General features: G+C 35.1%; 1 protein-coding gene across 1 annotated transcript in view; it reads right to left on the reverse strand.

Annotated features, from left to right (window-relative positions):
* Positions 1–11471: 11471 nt before the first annotated feature.
* HDAC9 (histone deacetylase 9) overlaps positions 11472–19211 on the reverse strand; it is a gene marked incomplete at both ends in the record, with an annotated part of 190569 nt that continues 182829 nt past the window's right edge. Inside the window, one exon of the mRNA XM_081346258.1 lies at positions 11472–11511. Coding sequence (XP_081202384.1) covers positions 11472–11511 — 40 coding nt within the window. The remainder of the gene's footprint in view (positions 11512–19211) is intronic.

Consider the following 19211-nt stretch of genomic DNA (forward strand, 5'->3'; position numbering starts at 1 on the left):
ATATGACTATTAGTTACTGACCTCAATAAAAAAATAAATATAAGAACATATAATGGAAGAATTCAAAATAGAATAGTTTTATGTCTGAGTAACTATGCAATATTTAAGTTGCAACTGCAAGAGTTCTTTCTTGTGTTTTAAAAATGAAAGTCAAGAAATGCTTTGATTCACTGCTATAATTTACAGGATAGGAATATCATGCCAGCACTAAATCCTACATGTTTCTGTTGAAAGCAAAGAAAACTAAGAAAATGTTAGGCTTGTCTCCAGTGGTGGGATTCAAATATGTGAACAACCGATTCTCTGTGTGGATGCTGCTTCTGGGAGTCCATTCTGGGCCTGGGTAACAAAAAATTAGCTATCAGTTCTGCCGAAGTGGTGTGAACTGGCTGAATCCCACCACTGCTTGTCTCACATCATCATCATTCCATTATTTTAAAAACAAAACCCAATGTCTTGAAACAATTCACAAAGCTATTTTCCTTGTAATTGATCATGTTTTGAACTATTTTCTAGAAAGTTATTGTAAGGATGATGCTAGAAAAAAAACTCTTTCTCCCTTTCTGTCCTTCCCTTTTTCCATTTGAATGTGGGACTTTCCTCTCCACTGAAAAGATTTCCTTCATGAAGAGACATTCTTTAACTTAAAGTCATATTTACACTGCAACTGAAGCACATCATAATCTCAAATTATGACTATTTACATCGTTATGGCAATTTAGTAATGAATGGTCACAGGAAAGTATCATGATTAGTGCATGAAGTTTGCACATATGTACATGTATATGTTGTTTGTTAATTTGAGCAGAAGTCCTTTTTTGGAGTCAGTATATAGATTGTGGGAAATAATAGTTCAAGGAAGCCAATGTTTAGAGTGGAAAATAAATAAAGTGAAGTGGGAATAAGCTATGGGAATAGTGAAAAAAGTGGGATAGCTGATTCTCCCTCTGAACTTCAGTGTGAAGTTAAAACAGTCTTGATTGTTAAATGATGTCTTCCCTTCATAAGATTTTCTTATGACATTTGAGGGCATCTGGAACTTCTTTGTTCAGTTTTCTTTTTGACAAGTTCTTTAAAATACAAAGCTGTGAATCTAGTGCGGGCATTTATAAATCTTTCATGGTAGAAAATGAAAAGTTATTTTCCTCCCTCATTTATCACTATTTTAATGATATGTCTATACTGGTACTTAAAACTAAAACACCCTAAGGACTGGAAAATTATGTTCCATTGATTACATCCCATTCAACAGTTATATTTTAAAGTATTTTTTCAGGCTTAAGTATCTCAACAGTTTTGGTAAAATAAAATCTTTGGAAAAATACCAGGGTCAGTTAAATTGGATCTAAACCTAATCAGGGAAGTTTTTTTAAATGTATATGGGCATTTTCCTCTCTGAGAAAATAATTATTATCTAGTCTATATTTTCATACAAAGAGTATCTAAACAATGGTGAAAATGTTTTCCATTCAGCATGATGGCAAAAAACATGTACACATTTTACTGGCATACGATCAAAAATCAAATTGGATCAGATCTGAGATGCTGCAGCTTAATTGCTGCTGATCTAGGAGGATCACAAGTAGGACAAAGGATGATGATTTTTTTAAATGATGCTGACCTAAGAGCTCCTGAAAGAGAAACTCAGAATAATTAATTCAAATATAAAAGAAAAATAAATAAATCATTTTCTAATTTGAATTATTGTAAACCCTTTCCCTAAATTATTCATTCACAATAAATGAGAAAGCCATATTATTCTTACTTCCTGTGAATTATCAGTTGTAGAAATATGATTTGCATACCACTTGGTGCACACAATGGATTTCAAAGAGTGAATCGTCCCAGCCTTTCTCTCTCTCTGTATGTATGCATGCATGTGAGGGTATATACACAAAAAATGCAAGGTGATTTCATTTTCTTTTGATTATTTGCATTTCAAAGTGGATGCATACATATTAAGTTGATAGTGTTAATTGTACAAACATTGGGAAATCCAGTTTCAGAAGTCTGAGAGTTTGAAAAAGCTGTCCAAAGATCAGAAAACTTCTTGAACCATTCACAAGATTAAGATATTCATAGATGCATTCATGAAATTTAGCTACAGCTGGTTAACAGATGAATAATAATAAATCTATGCCATGAATCTGAACATAGTTCTGGGTTAAACCAACAGTTGCAGAGAATTTCCTTATTCAATCATCATTTTTAGTCTAAGATTATGCTTTTTCTGTTCTGGAGGTCTTTTGCCTCCCTTCTAGATAATTCTGCACTTCTGGGAATGTAATATGTTTTGGCATTTTAATCTCAGCATCTATTGTCTAGATTAGATTTGGCCAATTAGCCCTATAGAAAGAAGAGTACAAACTCTACCTCACAATCATCTGATATGAGAGAACCAGCTGCTTTCTGCTGATATTTAAGTTCTGCATATTTAAGTTTCTGTATATTTTAAGTTAAAAATATTACCTTCTGTACAATTACAAATGTTATCATTAAGAATATATGAGATCCATTTGTTTAAGACATTTATATGGCTTCCCAAATTGTAATTCATACAGTCAACAAATAACAAGTATGCAATCAGTTAAAAATCATAACAACATAAAGAGTCAGTTGGAACCCAAATTTATTTAGATGATACCTAGGCAAAAGAGAAAACAAGATATAGAGTCACTTCTATTTCTTCTTCCTATCCTTTGACCATGTCCCAGAAGCTCCATACAGAGTTTCCTTTTTCCCAGCATTGGAATCAGATTCTTACTGTTATCTTTGTTCAACAGCAAATAGGCACGAGATCTAATCTTGCCTAGTGTTTACTTATACTTAGATTTCTTTTTAATCATGAACAACCCCATCACAATTCGGTGCTTCTCATGTTTAATCTTCACCATCCTTTGTTCCCTTGTTTTTTTTACAGCCAAATTGAAAGCTGCTTCAGTCAATGCTTCCCAAACACTATAGAAAAAGAGAACATATTAAAGGAAAATAAGAAGAAAATGCAAATGTTATTCTTCCAGTTTCATTTCTGATATTTGAATGTATTTAAACTCTGGAACACAAGAGTTGATGATAGAGCAATTTTCTATTTACTATTGTTAACCAACTAACTGTTTTAAAATTGTTTCTTAAAGAAGAATTCTTGAAGAAAGCATGATGTGGGTTTCTTCTTAATGAATCATATCCTGACATTTTCTTGTTTATTAGATTCACCTCCTTTTTAGAACAACCTCCAGGAAAAAACAGAAAAGATTGTTTTGGCTATACACAAAATGCATGAACAAATCAATGGAGCACAAATCAAATCATTCATTTTCATTAGGGACTTATCAAAGAGGTTTACTTTAGGAAATGCACATTTAGCATGCAGGGTGCACCAAGAATAATGAGAAACACATGATTGCAGACTTAGTTCTCAAATATACAGTGAGACTAAGAAGAAAGTTAAGCTGTAATACTATTCCAATTTACGAAGAAGTTGTTCCAATTATCTCAATAACATTTGCAGAAGTTTTGCTTTCTACATAATCTACCAGACAAGCTGTTTTTGTATTTTTATATGAAAAACTAGTAATATATATGAGTAAATTACACACCGTTGAAAATGGGAGCATAAGTAGCCACTCTGGATCAGGTGCTGGTCTAGAAATCAGGAGACTGAATTCTAGTTCTGCCCTGGGCAGGAAAGACAGGTGGTTGGCTTTGTGCATTCTCTCTCTCTCAGGAAAACTTACCTCACAATGTTGTTTTGGGGAAAATAGGAGACAGGACTCTTATGCATGTTCTTGAGATAGATAGATGGATAGATAGATGCTACATAACACAACAACAATAACAAAAAAGGATGGTACTATATATAAAAGCGTTGTTGACATGCTTGCTTGAGGAATTCTGGGAATTGAAGTCAACAAGTCATAAAAGGGCCACGTTTGAAGACTTAGAGCCGTGTGGCGAACCTATGGCATGCTTGCCACAGGTAGCACGCAGAGCCCCTCTCTGTGGACATACACACCATCGTCCCAGTCCTAGGCCTTCAGCTGAGTTTTATAAAACCTTTTTGCTTTAGGCCTCTGCCGCCATGTGCAAAAAAAAGGTTTAATCAATCAATTTCAACTTCTCACAGAAAAAAAAGTCTCACAAAGTTGGAATTGATTGATTGAACTTTTAGTCCCACCCAGTCTGCCATTACCACCGCAGACATGCCCACCCAATGGGCCACGCCCACCCGGCACCCGACAATACATAAGTGGGTTTTGGGTTGCAGTTTGGGCACTCAGTCTCTAAAAGGTTCACTACCACTGACTTAGAGTATTGATCAGCAGCTAGTACTTGGGAATTTTATAAGCTATGACAGGTTAATTGAAGTTTTGACATGTGCCTAGGTGGGAGAACAGAAAAGTCACGTATCTAGAAAGTATTACAGGCAGGATATGGTTGCACTAAACTGAAATGTATTTCTTGGTGTAAATCTGATACCTGCAGAGCTGAGAGAAAGGCATTTTCACTCTGATCCTTGCTCTTAGCTGATGGTATACAGATTAAAAAGAAATTACCATTTACATAATGGCATCCTTAGCTTTATGTAATATTTGGCAATATCTAGCATAGTAAAATAATAACCAATCAGTGGTGAGAAATTTAACAAACCTAATTTGCTGTTGATCTTCTGTTCAAGAATGGCTTCTAACTGTTGTGGAAGTTCCTCATGGTAAGTGGTGAGGGATGATGGAAATAATAAACCACCAACATTTGAATGCCCACACATTTCCCTCCCTGCTCTATTGGAGCATGATGGCATTATTTTCCTTCTTAAGACAAAGAACAAAAATAAATAAATCTAAGTAATGATGATGTGAAATTCCAGCGATTCATTTAATTTAGTTTCATAGTTTGCAGAGGCCTTGTTTTACTGGGCTTTGTGTTCTTCACTTCTTGCTTGGTCTTATCCACTCTCTAGCCCCAAATACACCCTCATTAATAAAAAAAAAATACAATCTTCCAAACATTGTGAAATTATTAAGTTTCTGTCTGTAGTCTCTAGAAAGTAAACATACACATAGACATACATATGTATTTAAACTACTAAAACTTAATGTGATTTTTATGACCATTCTTACCTTAAGGACTCATGAGAAATTTATGTATTCAGACAAGATCTTGTGCCATGCATGAAATGTAAGATTTTGTATAAATTTGATCAGATCTCATAGGTTTTTGAAATTTTGTGAGATTTTTTTAGAAGGTGGGATACACAGTTCTATTTGAGATGTCTCAATGATGGTAGTTCTCCTGTTCTGTAGAATGCTTTCTTGTCATTGAAATAATATTTTTTGTTCTCTATTGAGTAACTGCATACAGTTACAATTAGTAATAACTGCCAGATTAGGGAGTTAGCTTTAACAAATTTTTGTACTTCCTCACCAGATATTTGCAAATTCAGTGTATTGCGTGCAAGATGATCTGTGATGTGTCCCCTTTTTTAAATGAAGAAAAAAATACACTTGGAAACTTAACACACTGGCAAATGAACAAAGTTAAGCATAGAATCGGTGCTTGAAGTTACTCTGAATTGTTCTGTGGTTTCAGGATGACATGTGTCGTTATTTTCATATTAATGCTTGTGGCTTATTCTTTTTTCAGTGCACTCTAGCACTTTGGTGCTTAGTGTCTTCATGTTTTAATAGCTAAATTCCTTTGATTCAACGAGGGTGGCATGTTCAGATACTACTTCCGAAACTTCTATTTCAATACACACACACACACACACACACACACACACACACACACACACACACTGATCTTATTTCAAACAGGCTTTTTACTGCACACAAGAATGAGAGCAGAGCCAAATAATTATAGAAAACACAAGACCAAAGGAACTTTTAAAAAAACTGTTTGAAGGCAACTTCAAGCAATTCCAGACCTTATATACTTCTAATGTAAAAAGTTTATGAACACTTTAATTATTTTCTGGATGCATTCAGTACTTATCATGAATCTTCTTCTTCATATCAATATCATACACCCTATCCTGATCTGGTATCTTCCAGATGTTCTTGAACTGCAACCCTGTATTCTCAAGATTTTGGAAGAACCTAAATGCAGAACAAAGCTTCTTATAGTCCTTGGTCAGTATCAACCTGATTCTTTTGCATGATCCTTGACTTATATGATCAGAATGTTTCTACTGGCACTGAAAGATTCCAACCAATTAGACAATAAAATATGGAGACATTGAATCCTGATTTTACTGTCAACATCATAGCTGTAGTTGACTCTAACCAAGGCTGGAGTAGTGGTCTTTGAAGAAAAATCTCCATTAACACGGATGACAGCTTTTCTTTGAAGAGAAATAGAGGCTGAAATATCTTTCTACTATTTTATGAATAATCAACTCTATGGGAATTATTTAAAGATTATTCCTGAAAGGGATAAAAATTAATTATGAAGTAGAGTGTGATCTCTTTCAAGTAGAAATGTTATTGTAATTTACACAATATATGGATTTTTTCTTGTTATGTGGCATTATATTTTAAAACAGTATTGAAACAGATAGAATTGCAACAAAAACAAAGGTATCTTTTTTTTAAAACTTAGCAAGTTAATGAAAGTCAGTGGAAAGGTGGTCAGTGATAGATGAGTTTTTATTACATTAAATTTAGTAAAAATCTGGAATTTTCCAGAGTTCCAACTTTTAAGACCATTTCTTTCATTTTAGAGATTCTTAGCCATTACAGCTCATAAAGCATTAAAACTGTGTTTGATGGTTTAAACAGATTCTATTTGCAAGATCAGTTATTTGGATTTCCTGACGTTTTAATTTCAGTTTGTGGCCAGGAGGGATATTGTTATGCAGAAGGATTTTAATGAAGGCATCTGCGTTCCAAAATCAGTCAAACTGCTGGGAAAAAGTACATTGACTGATTTTAGATGAAGAACATTTATTTTAAAATAGAAACCAAACCTTTAGGAGGCTCTTCAAAGTATTCAATTTCAATCTTGCTTTCTAATGTCTGGAATAAGTGCTAACTTTATTTTCAGAACTGACACAAATTTGGAACTGCTTGTGCTCTGCCATCTTATCCTAGTTTTGCTTGGTTTTGGGTGGATGGGTATTTTCAAAAGTGCAAATCAAACGTGTTTGAAAACAATCAAGTAACAAAGAAACTCATGTATCCCTTCCACCCCACTTCACACTACTTCAAAACCTTGTTGATCTCCATTGTTAACAATATTTGTTAAATTTGGATTTCATTCTGCCAAGATTGTGTTATTGACATTTTAAAGAATTTGGTAAGTTAAAAGAAGTTCTATCTATGTATTAAGATATGAAACATTATTCTGTTAAGACTTTTCTGCCACTAAATTTATAGCAAAACTTTGATATAATTTCCTCTCATTTAAAAGATGTGGCTCCACAAGCCTACTTATCATGAAGGATTTATTGGTTTTGTATTTAATTATACATATTTTGCATTTCTGTATTTTTATTTATGATTCAAATTTTACACTGTCGTATTATGAAGCAGTTTTCAGATTAAAATTATGTTATCTAATATTAGCCAATCTGTATTCAGAAATGCCTACTTTGAAATGATGAAATGCATTTACGATATATAAATGTGCATATGCTTCTGCACTTATTTAAAAAGGTAACAAATGAATGTAGATTAACTGGATATAGAATTGTGCTTGTATGAAATCAACAGGAATTCATCTAATTCTGGTGATAGTGGATGATGGCAATGGTGGAGAATTTTTGTCTGATTACTGCATAAGTTTTCCTTTCCTGCCTAAGATGTGATTATATTTCATTTCTGTGTGCACATGAACAAAGAACAAAGACTTACTTAATTCTCTTCATTATATTACATTACCTGAATGTGTCAATGAATTGGTACCTGTGAAGTGATAAGAATGTCATATAGTGGGCAGAGCACAGTGAAAGTGGTTTGACTTAGTTCCTTTAGGAACTCTGAACATGTCTCAGGTCACAATGATAAGTTACTTTTGAAACTGAATGATTATAGTTCTAAACTACTGTAACAAACCATTGTGTGCTAAATGTCTCTTCTCCTAGACTAGTATTTCCTTCCTATCCCACAAGTCTTCCACATAATACAAAGATGTGAAGGACAAATAATAATAGCAGGGGTGGTGGTGTTGATCTTTTTTCTCCGTCATAATTCTATTGTAGGCTCCCCCAATTAGCATTCAAATTTTATATTTACAGGCAGATTAATCTTATTTGTAATTTAGAGTTCTAAACATTTTAATTCTTGCACGATTTATGGGAAAAATAATGAAAAACATATGGATGTACTTAAGAGTCCCCAACTTTGTATGGCCACCATTGTAGGGAATATTCAAAAGCTTGGGATATGCCATTTAACTTATCCAGCAGTTATGACTAAAATAATTAATATATGGAGAATAGTTTTACCAACTATAATTAAATGGTCTAATTAAAAATAAATTAAACCATTTTTCCATCATTTTGGGGATTTTGGATCCCCATTCTGCTCAAAGGAAATCCATACAATAATTTATGGCAATTATTGTCATTGTAATCTTTGTCTGTGTCAAATGCATTAACTTGGAATCTCTCTCTCTCTCTCTCCCTCACAAACACACACACACACACACACACACAAAGACACACAGACACAGACACACGCAAACACAGAGTGTACTCTTAATTATTTATCCCTGTCTCAAACTTTAAAGGTACTAAATTTATTAAGAGAGTTTAATTGGCAAAAAAGAAACACAATATTTTTATGTGAGTGTCTTTTTTGCTCCCAAGAAATTCTTTAGTTACTATAAGGTGATATAGATAAGCTCTATGAAATGAAAAGAGACCATGTGAAATTAGTTGAAATACATTATCAGCTATTGTATCATATATATCTAGTTATTCACAAAACTATCTGTTCTTCTTGATAGATAATTGGTATTGCTGAGTTTACATCAGAAAATAAGGTTGTATCAAAAATATTTCAGTAAATTAAAAGATAAATTTAATTTTGAACCAGAATGCATGTTTGTTCAAAAGGAATATCTATTGAGCCTAATAGGGTATAATTCCAAATAATGCTGTGCAAACTTTCAGGTTCAGATTTTGGAAACTATCTATATTCAGTTTAAATGTGATGGGTTTTTTTCTCATTATAAATTCAGAAAGAAATCAATCAAATCTTGATTGCTCATTCTTTTTTCTATTTGTTAATTTTTTACACAGTCTTCAAATTGAAACACAGTGTTAATATTAGAAAGTGGGTCATTTCTAGTACTCCCATTTAAAATATGACATGAAAAATCATAAAAGTGACATAATAAACAATTTTAAAAAATTTTCATGAAGCATAATTAATGGGATAACTATTAGATAGGCACACTTTCCACATGAGTCCTACGGGAATAGGGCGGTATATAAATTTAATAAAATAAAATAAATAAATATGTAATCTTATTTTCATCCAAGGACAAAATTCAGTATTCACACTTGGACAGTTTAATGTCTTCAGAATATCATTAATCATGAAAACAGGAACTGAGTAATAAATTATCTTTTCAATAATTAATAGTAGGTGTCCATCTCATGTAACACTTCCATAGCAAAATATAATTTGATAATCAATCTAGTGAATTTCTCCTGCAGCTTCCTACTTGAAACATTACTCAGATTTCCAAATTATAACAGACAATTTCCATATTAATAGTAAAAAGCTTTTCACATTAAAATATTAATTGTAAACAAACTAAAACACACGGGGGGGAATGCAATCCATCTGTATAACAAAAGAAAATTTTATAATTCTATTTGAGTGAAATCTTTCATCTTTGATTTACAGGTTTGCATCTGCTATAATTGAAACCATACTGTTTTATATCTTTCATATTCTGGCTTTCCGTGAATCTTGTTTTAATTAAAGTCTCTTTTAGATTTTTGAATAAAAAATCTGTGTTCACTTATGGCTTTAATATCTTCTTTGAGCTTGGAAAATGTATAAAAGAATATTTTGCTTGCCGATCAAAGGAATGTCAGGTATCAGATAGTGTAGAATAGAATGGTGATCAGAAAATAATACACAATTTTCTTGTATGTATAGATTTCTATATACACATGTGTATGTCTATGTGTATGTGTGCATTTATGTGGGTCTGAGAGAAAGATTTTAGTGAGATAACTTTTCTACCACTATTTGCAAACCCCCAAAGAATACTCCAGACCCCTTCCTTTTCTTGTGACAATAAGGCAACATGTGTAAGAGTTTAAGCATTCATTATCAGCAAAAGGCACAGCTCTTCAGTAACACTCATGAATCCACATGGACTTGTGGCATAATCTTGCTATTCATCAGAGAAGAAAATAAATAACAGGAGATACCTCTTGGAAACTTGCTACCGAGTTCCAAGCTTCAATGGGATTCAGTGGAAGAGAACAACTGACATGCCAACTCCAAAAGAAAAAATAATCTGCAAAAGTACTAGATTTTTCCAGCAAACCTCAGGAAGGTCCCTTTTGCTTATCTTTCTTAAAAGTGTAGCACAGGATTGGTCTGAAACAAGATTAAGTCAGAGGGAAAAACTGTTGATTTCTGAAAGCTGAATCAGTTTTGAAATCAGTTTAAATCAATTTACAATCAATTGTACACTTTGCTAATGCCATCTGTAATCTGTGCAACATTATGCCAAAGACAAAGCATCAGTTTCTCCTTGGCAAGCATATTTTCTTCACGGGCTTCTAATTATCATTAACAACAGAAATATAAACACTACCACCATCAATAACAGAAAGCTAAAGAAGAGACCCATTTAACATACTTGCATTTGGGACAGCTGTAAAAGAGCAGAATGGGCCTCCTTTGCTACCCAGTTTCCCTTTGGAAATTAGTGCTTCTCTCATGAAATTGGTTCAGCACCTTTAAAGTGGCACTACAGAAGAACAATTCGTAATTTCATTATATCCAATCAATCATATGAACCATTTCAACTAATCAGAGAGGGGAAAAGTCCCTGTAAAATTATTTTAACATGTCAGAAGCAGGAGGGAGATTTGTGATTCTGCCTAGTTTTTTCCCCTAGCGGCTTCACAGGCTGTTTTGATTTTCATAGACAATCGTAGACAAAAATGCAGAATGACTTTAATGTTTCTATTCTACCACTGAATTTGGGGAGTGGATCAGAGAGCATATAAAAATCGGCACAAGATTCTGCCTTTTCTTCCAAGTCTGGTTCACTCTACTGTTAGAATTTTAGTGGTTACAGTGAAGGAGTCTTAGGCTCTTTTAAGTCTCTCCCACGAACAAGTGAAGCTGCTGTTCAGAATTCTGTGCCCAATGTTTATGTTCCAACTGATCTCTGCCACCCAAGCAGCAGACAAGACATGTCTAAGGGTGCTTTTTTTTGGGGGGGGGGAATACACAATGATGTCACACACAGGAAATGTCAGGGGAGGACTTGGCACTTCACAAGGCTGACTCTTCTTCCATAGGCTCGCCAGCAGCTCTAGAAAAATAAACAGGCAATCAGAATATGGAACCAGAGTACACAATGACATTGTAGATTTTCATGCATAATCAAAGCTGATTTTTCAGCTCTCCCCCATGTTTATTTGTGTTCTTCAGCTAGCCATAAATAAAGTTTCTTTCCTTGGATGTATAAACAAATGTCAAGTGGAAAAACATTTTCGATCCAAGCAATCACTGCAAAAGGTTCCTGTTTATATTAAAATTGTCAGAATATTTTATAATGTTAAGTTTAGAAATGCACATGCTTTGTGTCAGCAAAATCAAATTGTTAAATGGGGAGAAAGGTGCAAGCCCCCTTTTCTGCTCAAAAGAAATATTTATGGATTCAATTTATCCAGTTTAACAGTGGAATACCCTCTTCAAAATCAGGTAACATGCAAGGAATTTAAAACAGTTGCACTGCTTTGCTCTTAAGATTTTGTTGGCAACTTGCCTGTCTAAAACTTCTGCACTCCAATTCTGAATTTGTTTAGCAGACTACTGCCATGAAGTGGGTATCTAATAATAATAAATAATATGATTGTCCATACTGCCTTTATGAGAAATCACCTGAAAGACAGTTAGTAAACAAAACTAAATTAGCTTTTGTTAAAAAAAGAAGAAAAAAATATAGACCTAATTCAGGGATATCCACACGCAGCTATCCAAGCTTGATTAAAAGTCCACCTGTTTTTTAATGTGCAACAGAGGTTTGGCTATTATCTCAACTTTTTGGACCATAACCTATGGATACCCCTTCCACATACCAATGCCTTGGAAGAGTAAAGATTTAGACATTTTTAAAATTTTCATCAAGATTAGAAGATCTCTAATCCTATATTGATTTCCAAAATTTCCAACAAAAGTGCATGTATACATATGCATATATGTTCACTTCATTTTTGATGGTTTAAGATATTTTCATCAGTGAAATTAGTTGTAGGATAAAAAAGGCATTAATAGGTTAAATATTAGCCAGGGGGGTCTCTGTGTTTGTGTATGCATGCATGTGTGTGCACATATGTAAACATTCAATATTAGTAGAATAAAGAACATAATTGTACTGACTAATCTCTTAAGAATATTTGCAGTTAAAGTGTGATTCAGGTCATTCACATAGGACTCTACTAATATTGGAAATTGCTACTAATATGAAAAAAAGCATTGACATTTAAAGTTCTTAGAGCTTGCTCTAAATTCTATGAGTTAGTACAATAAGAAAAGAAAATTATTAATTTTATTTTAAAAAATTGTGACATGGTATGTCAACTTTTTATTGCACATGAGGAGGTAGTGATGTACAGTAATACTGAGAAAGTCACACAAGGAAAAAAGTAATAGATTTGGTTAAGCAGAAGGGCATATATATCCATGAATGCATAGCCGGATAGCTAACAAACACAAGAAAGCTTACAGTACTTTTAATTACATACAAACAACTCAATTAATAAAGCTAAATACATAGTCAAAATCTATCTTATCTGATTTACTTTGCCAGAAAATAAAATTATAACATTAAAATATCTGAAACTACTATGAAATACTGTATAATATAGTTTTTGTTAGCCTTTTGATTTTTGTTTGGGGAGAAAAGCACATAACTTACCTCAACTTAGCACATTTGTTTTAGAAAGCTGTATTTATTTTTATATTTTATTGAGAACTAGCTTGTGATTTTGACACCTGGAATATCCACTCAAATTCTAATTGAGGTTCATTTGAACATATTCTTAAACATAATTGCTTAACTGCCAACTTCAACAAGCTCTCAAGAAAGTAACAGTATTATAGGATAATCCGCATCTGTGTAGGGAGGCTTCATTCTGCAACCATTCTTCATATATTTTAATCTCTAGGCCTTTAATCAATTTAGTTACTCTTCTTTGCACTTCTTTCAAAGTCTCAACATCTTTTTTGTAATGTGACCCAAACTGGATGCAGTATTCCAGGTGTGGCCTTACTATGGCTTTATAAAGCGGTACTAATACTTCATGTGATTTTGATTCCTTGCCTCTGTTTATACAGCCAAGGATTATATTAGCTTTTTTGGCTGCTGCTGAACACTGCTGGCTCATATTTAAGTGATCATCCACTAGGATTCCAAGGTCCTTCTCCGGTTACTGTTTTTGAGCCAGATCACCTAATCATATTTGTACTGTTGTTTTGTCTTGCCTAGATGTAAAGCGTTGCTATTCTCCACATTGAATTTCATGTTATTGAAGCCCATTGTTAAGTCTGACAAGATCTCTTTGGATCCTGAGCTTGTCTTCTGGGATGTTGGCTACTCCTGCCAGCTTAGTGTAATTTGCAAATTTGATGAGTTCCCCTTCTATAAAATAATTCATGAAAATATTGAAGAGTATTGGGCCTAAGATTCTTCACATGATAACATTATTTTAACAAGAGAATGGGGGCGGAAACAAGGGAAGGAAAACCTTAAGCATGATGCTCGGCCATGACTGTTTTCTCATTCTTCTTTTGGTGGTAAATGAGTCAGAAATTAGTTGGCCAAGGAAATAACAGTGTTATTCAAATTCTAAGCTGGAAATGACTCATCTTACTCTGAGCAAGTATGTAACTGACAAGTACTTACAAAAACTCTTCCTTTCTCATATACACACTGGCACTCAAACATTCTCTCTTTCAATCTGTCTTTCAATCTTTCTCTCTCTCTCTCTGTCTCTCTCTCTCTCTCTCTCTCTCTCTCTCTCTCTCTCTCTCTCTCTGTCTCTCTCTCTCTCTCTGTCTCTCTCTCTCTCTCTCTCTCACACACACACACACACACACACACACACACACTATACACACTAAGATCTGATTTTATATAACAGTTAGAAACCTGGGCCTACTTTCCAGCTATGACTGTTTGTATTTGCTGTGAGAGTATGCTGGTGAATAACAGTAAAAATACTGGACTGTATCCAAGCTAGGCGCATCCAAGTGGGATGTAGAAGTCAACTTCCTGACTTTCTTTTGCACAGAGCAGTTCATCTAACTAAAAGATTCATAATGTTTTACATAAGAATTATGTTTTTAAAGACACATTTAAAGTTATAAATTTTAAGGAAGTATATGGGAGAATGGGATCCAGATTAAATTTAAGTTTAATGTAATTACTTAGAAACAGAGAATGTAATTAATATCCATCTATCAGTTGTTTTTCCCCCTTAAGTCAAAGGTCCCCAACCTTTTGGGCACCAGGGACCGGTTCCATGGAGAAAGGTTTTTCCACGGAGCGGAGAGTGCATAGTTTTGTGTATATCCCACAGATGGGGCTTTGCTTGTTTGTGCGGACTGGTTGCTGGCATGCCATGGCCTGGTACTAGTCCATGGACCAGGGGTTGGGGACCCCTGCCTTAAGTCACTTTGAACATTTCCACTTGGTCAAAAAATGGTAAAGCCCTGAAGAATTATAGATAGCCCTAACATAAAAATTTGAATTTATCATATTCCCCAAAGTCTCAACTGGGTTGGATGAAAAACGGATGGGGAAGTCCCTATTTTATAAATAAGGCCTATTTTCTTATTTTCCTATTTTATAAATAAAGCCCTATAAATAAAACTCTACTTTCCAAAGGACCAGAAGGCAAGCCAAGAAGCAATGGATGGAACCTAAACAACGAGAGAAGCAACCTGGAACTAAGGAGAAATTTCCTATCAGTGAAAACAACCAGTGGAATGGCATGCCTTCAGAAGTTGTGGAGGTTTTTAAGAAGAGATTGGACAGCCACTTGTCTGGAATGTTATAGGTTCTCCTGTTTGAGCAGGGGCTTGTACTAGAACAGGGCTTTTCAACCAGTGGTACGGGTACCATCTGTGGTACATTGGCACCTGGCAGGTGGTACGCGACCATCCTAGAAAAGTGGTAGCGGGGGAGGGAATGAGCTGAACCAGTGGCAGCACTGCACAAGCCTGAGTGAGAGACGGCTGGAGCTGCAGGGCTGTCAGGGCTCAATGGAAGCACCAGGATCAGTGCCAGGTTCCAGCCGGAGCTTGGTGCTGATCCTGGCGCTTCTGAGCCCAGAAGAAGTGCCAATCAGCTGGAATGTTGCAGCATCTCCAGGGTCTTGTGATTTACATTCAGATGCTTGGCAACTGATTCATATTTATGATGGTCACAGTGTCCCAGGGTCATCTGAAGTGACCAAAACCTGCTGCAACCACCCAGCACACGGGAGGGAATAAAAACCAAACACCCCACCCCCACCCCACCCCTGCTGCCAATTCTCAACAGAAATGCTCACAACAATGAAAATCTCAGACAGGAGTAAGAGCACCACCAGGCGGGCAGGCAGGTGTCTTGCTTAGCTGTGGCTTGGGGGGGGCACTTTTTTCAGTGCCATTGTAACTTCGAACAGTCACTAAGTGAACTGTTGTAAGTTGAGGACTACCTGTACTTCATCACTTTTTTTTTCTTACTTTTTTTTGTCATCAAGTTTTGGACACTTTGCTAGGCGACTGGTGGTACTCAGATGTTGCCATATCCTAAAAGTGGTACGATAGGTGGAAAAGTTGAAAAGCCCTGGACTAGAAGATCGCAAAAGTCTTCCAATTCTGTTATTCTGTTATTAGCAGTCTGAGGAGAGAATTAAACAAGCACCTATCAGAAGCCTTTGATTTATATTATATGCCTCTTCAAGATCAGAGATATTACCGAACAAAATATAGAAGAAACTGGGTATATTTAGTCTTGGGAAGGATAGACAAAGAGAAATATTGCAGCACTTTTCAGGTACTTGAATAAGTCATACTAATGGAGTCTAGTTGGAGTGTATTTTTTATGTTAGGAAAACTTTCCTGACAAGAATGATAGCTTGACAGTGGAGCAATCATTCGGATGGGTGGCGGAGTCTTCATTACACCGGAGAACAGTTTTTTTCAAAAGCGATTATGATTATAAAATTATTTCCCGTTCAAGAGCCTAACAGCCCATGGATAAAAGCTGTTCTTCAGCCTGTTGGTATGGCTGGCTATACTCCTGTATCTCCTACCCAATGGTAGGAGAGTAAAGAGATACTGACCAGGGTGTGAGTCATCCCTGAGAATTTTCCTCACTCTTCCAAGGCAGTGAGCCCTGGAGATGTCATCCAGTGGTGTCAGGGGATAGCCTATAATGTCTTGTGCTGTGCTCACCACCCTCTGTAATACTTTCCTGTCCGCGGCTGTCAGGCCAGCATACCAAACCACAATACAGTGCGAGAGGACTCTCTCTATAGTATATCAGTAAAAGAGGGTCATTAGCCATTGTTCTACACTGTTCTTCCGCAAGACCCTGAGGAAGTGGAGTCTCTGTTGGGCCTTTCTGGCCACCTGGGTTATATTAACTTTCCAGGTAAGATCTTCACAGAGGTAGACTCCCAGAAATTTAAAGAAAGAAACTCTCTCCACACAGCCCCCCGCAATGTAAAGTGGGGCAGATTCCTCTCTTTTCCTCTAGAAGTCTAGCACCATCTCTTTTGTCTTGCTGATGTTCAGGTACAAGTTGTTCTTGGAACACCATATGGATAGTTTTTGTAGATTGACTGATTGGTATGTGATAGGTTAAATTACAGGTTATTTTTGTGAATGGCATTCAAGAATATATTAAATACACACAGAAGTATTCAGGAAGCAAAATTTTTGTTGTCCAATGGATTTCTGCATGGACTATAATACTTGATCTTGTGGCATAGTGGTCCCTTCCAACTGTATGGATTTAAGATTCTATGATACTGTGATGTTGCTGAATAATATCTCCTGCAGTCCCAGACCACATGATAAAAATAAAGGATGCTGGGAGTTGTAGTTCAGAACATTTTGGAATGTAACACATTCTTCTGGAATATCTTAAGTATTAAATGTTTTCTGAAGTTTTTCTAGCATTAATATTTCTTTCAGGGAGATTTACCTCCAAAACCCTAGATAAACTGACTGATGCTGTGGCTTTGTTGCTATGTTGTGGCTGTGACAAACATCATGAATTGCACAATTCTGTTTATATTTATTTGCAAACAGGTCTAGTCAGCGTAATGGATGGGCTTACCATCAAAGTAGGAATAGAGTCTCTAGTGTTATTCTCAGTATCATCATCACCATTACCATTGTCACTATCTAAATTGTGTCCAATAAAACCCAGGAAAATGTTCTGACTTCTGGAAACTCATCAACAGACAGCTATATAGCAGCAGGAGTATCAACAGCAGCCTCACTTAGGTAAGCAGCAAGAGACCTTTACATGACCAACAGCAGGGAAAAGAAGTTCAGCAATGAACACTTCAATACCAAGTGAAGAGAATTTGAAGCAATATTAATAGAAATGGTATCAGTTAAAGAAGCATCCGTGGTTCTGACTGGGTTTATCTTGGGAAGCAAAGCAAACTTGAGGAATCTCTTGTTATAGTTCAAAAAAGAAAAAGGGAAAACCAATCTGTTGCTCAATATTTTTCTTTAAAAAAATTACATTAACAAACAATGCTAATTTTCCTCAACTCAAATCTTCACAAAGATAATAACTGTAGCCATGCAACTTGATAGAAAGATAATGACAAACCTTAGACAAAAGAATAATGGTAGAAATATTGTACTAACCATAAAAGTACTATTGACAAAACCATCATTTTCCTAGTTACAATATATGAGTGTGAAAATTCAGTAATGCTGAATAAGGGAAAAAATATATGCCTTTTGACAGTAATGCTGGAGAACATGATTGAAGAATACCTTGAACTACAAAGAGGCCACCTCACTTGGTATTGGACAAAGCAAAACCAGAGTACTCGGGCAAGAGTTGGTGAAACTTTGATGCTTGGAAACATCAAAGGAAAAAAAAAGGAGCTGTCAAAAGACAAGGGGGAAGTTACTACCCCCCCTGACACACACATGAAATTACAAAAACTTAAAGAAGTGGTTACTGACAGACAATGTTGGGGAATTATATCTATTAGGTCATGAAGAATGGAAAGTGATAGAAGTAATGAACAACAACTTTCTGGTAGAATGGGAATTCAGGATAAAATATAAAATCTACCCATTTCCTGATGAGAAAAGGTATCTATTACTTTTTGAGCATCTCTTAACTTTCTTTGATGGGTTGATCCAGAAATTATTTCCCATGCAACTAGAGAGCACAAAAATGGAACAGGAAATTTTTGTAATTTTTGGAAAGTGCTTCAGTATAGAGAAGCTGTCCAAATATATTTTTTTTGTAATTTCTTCAAGAAAAATGAATTTGTCAGCAAACTGAGTTATGTACTAACATTAGTAAATACGTGAACATATACAAATTTATGTCCCAGTTTTTACTTTCAAAATTCAGTCACCTTAAAATAACAGAATTCTATGTTTCATGGGATTTATTAACAAATAAAGCTTAACAGACATCAGACTACAGCAACAGATCATTCAAATCTCAGGCCACTTTGTTTCTGCTGATTAATTCAACATGATGAATCCATCTTTTACTCCAGTGTAAGGAATTTATTGATATTCTGAATGCCATGTTATTTGACCAAATGTATCCTCTCAACTGTAATCCCCCCATTCAGTTTTCATAAAGATGATGAATAAATAAGCTGGGGAAATGAAATAACCACATTTGAATTTCTACCAGCTTGACCGACATATTTATGCCAGCTCAAACACTAATTACAGCAACAGAAAGAAACTGAACCTGTAAACCCAATTACCTGGTGCATTCAAGACCTGATATTACTTGCAATT

This window comes from Vipera berus, assembly GCF_964194415.1.
Source record: "Vipera berus genome assembly, chromosome: Z".
Taxonomy (NCBI): Eukaryota; Metazoa; Chordata; class Lepidosauria; order Squamata; family Viperidae; genus Vipera; species Vipera berus.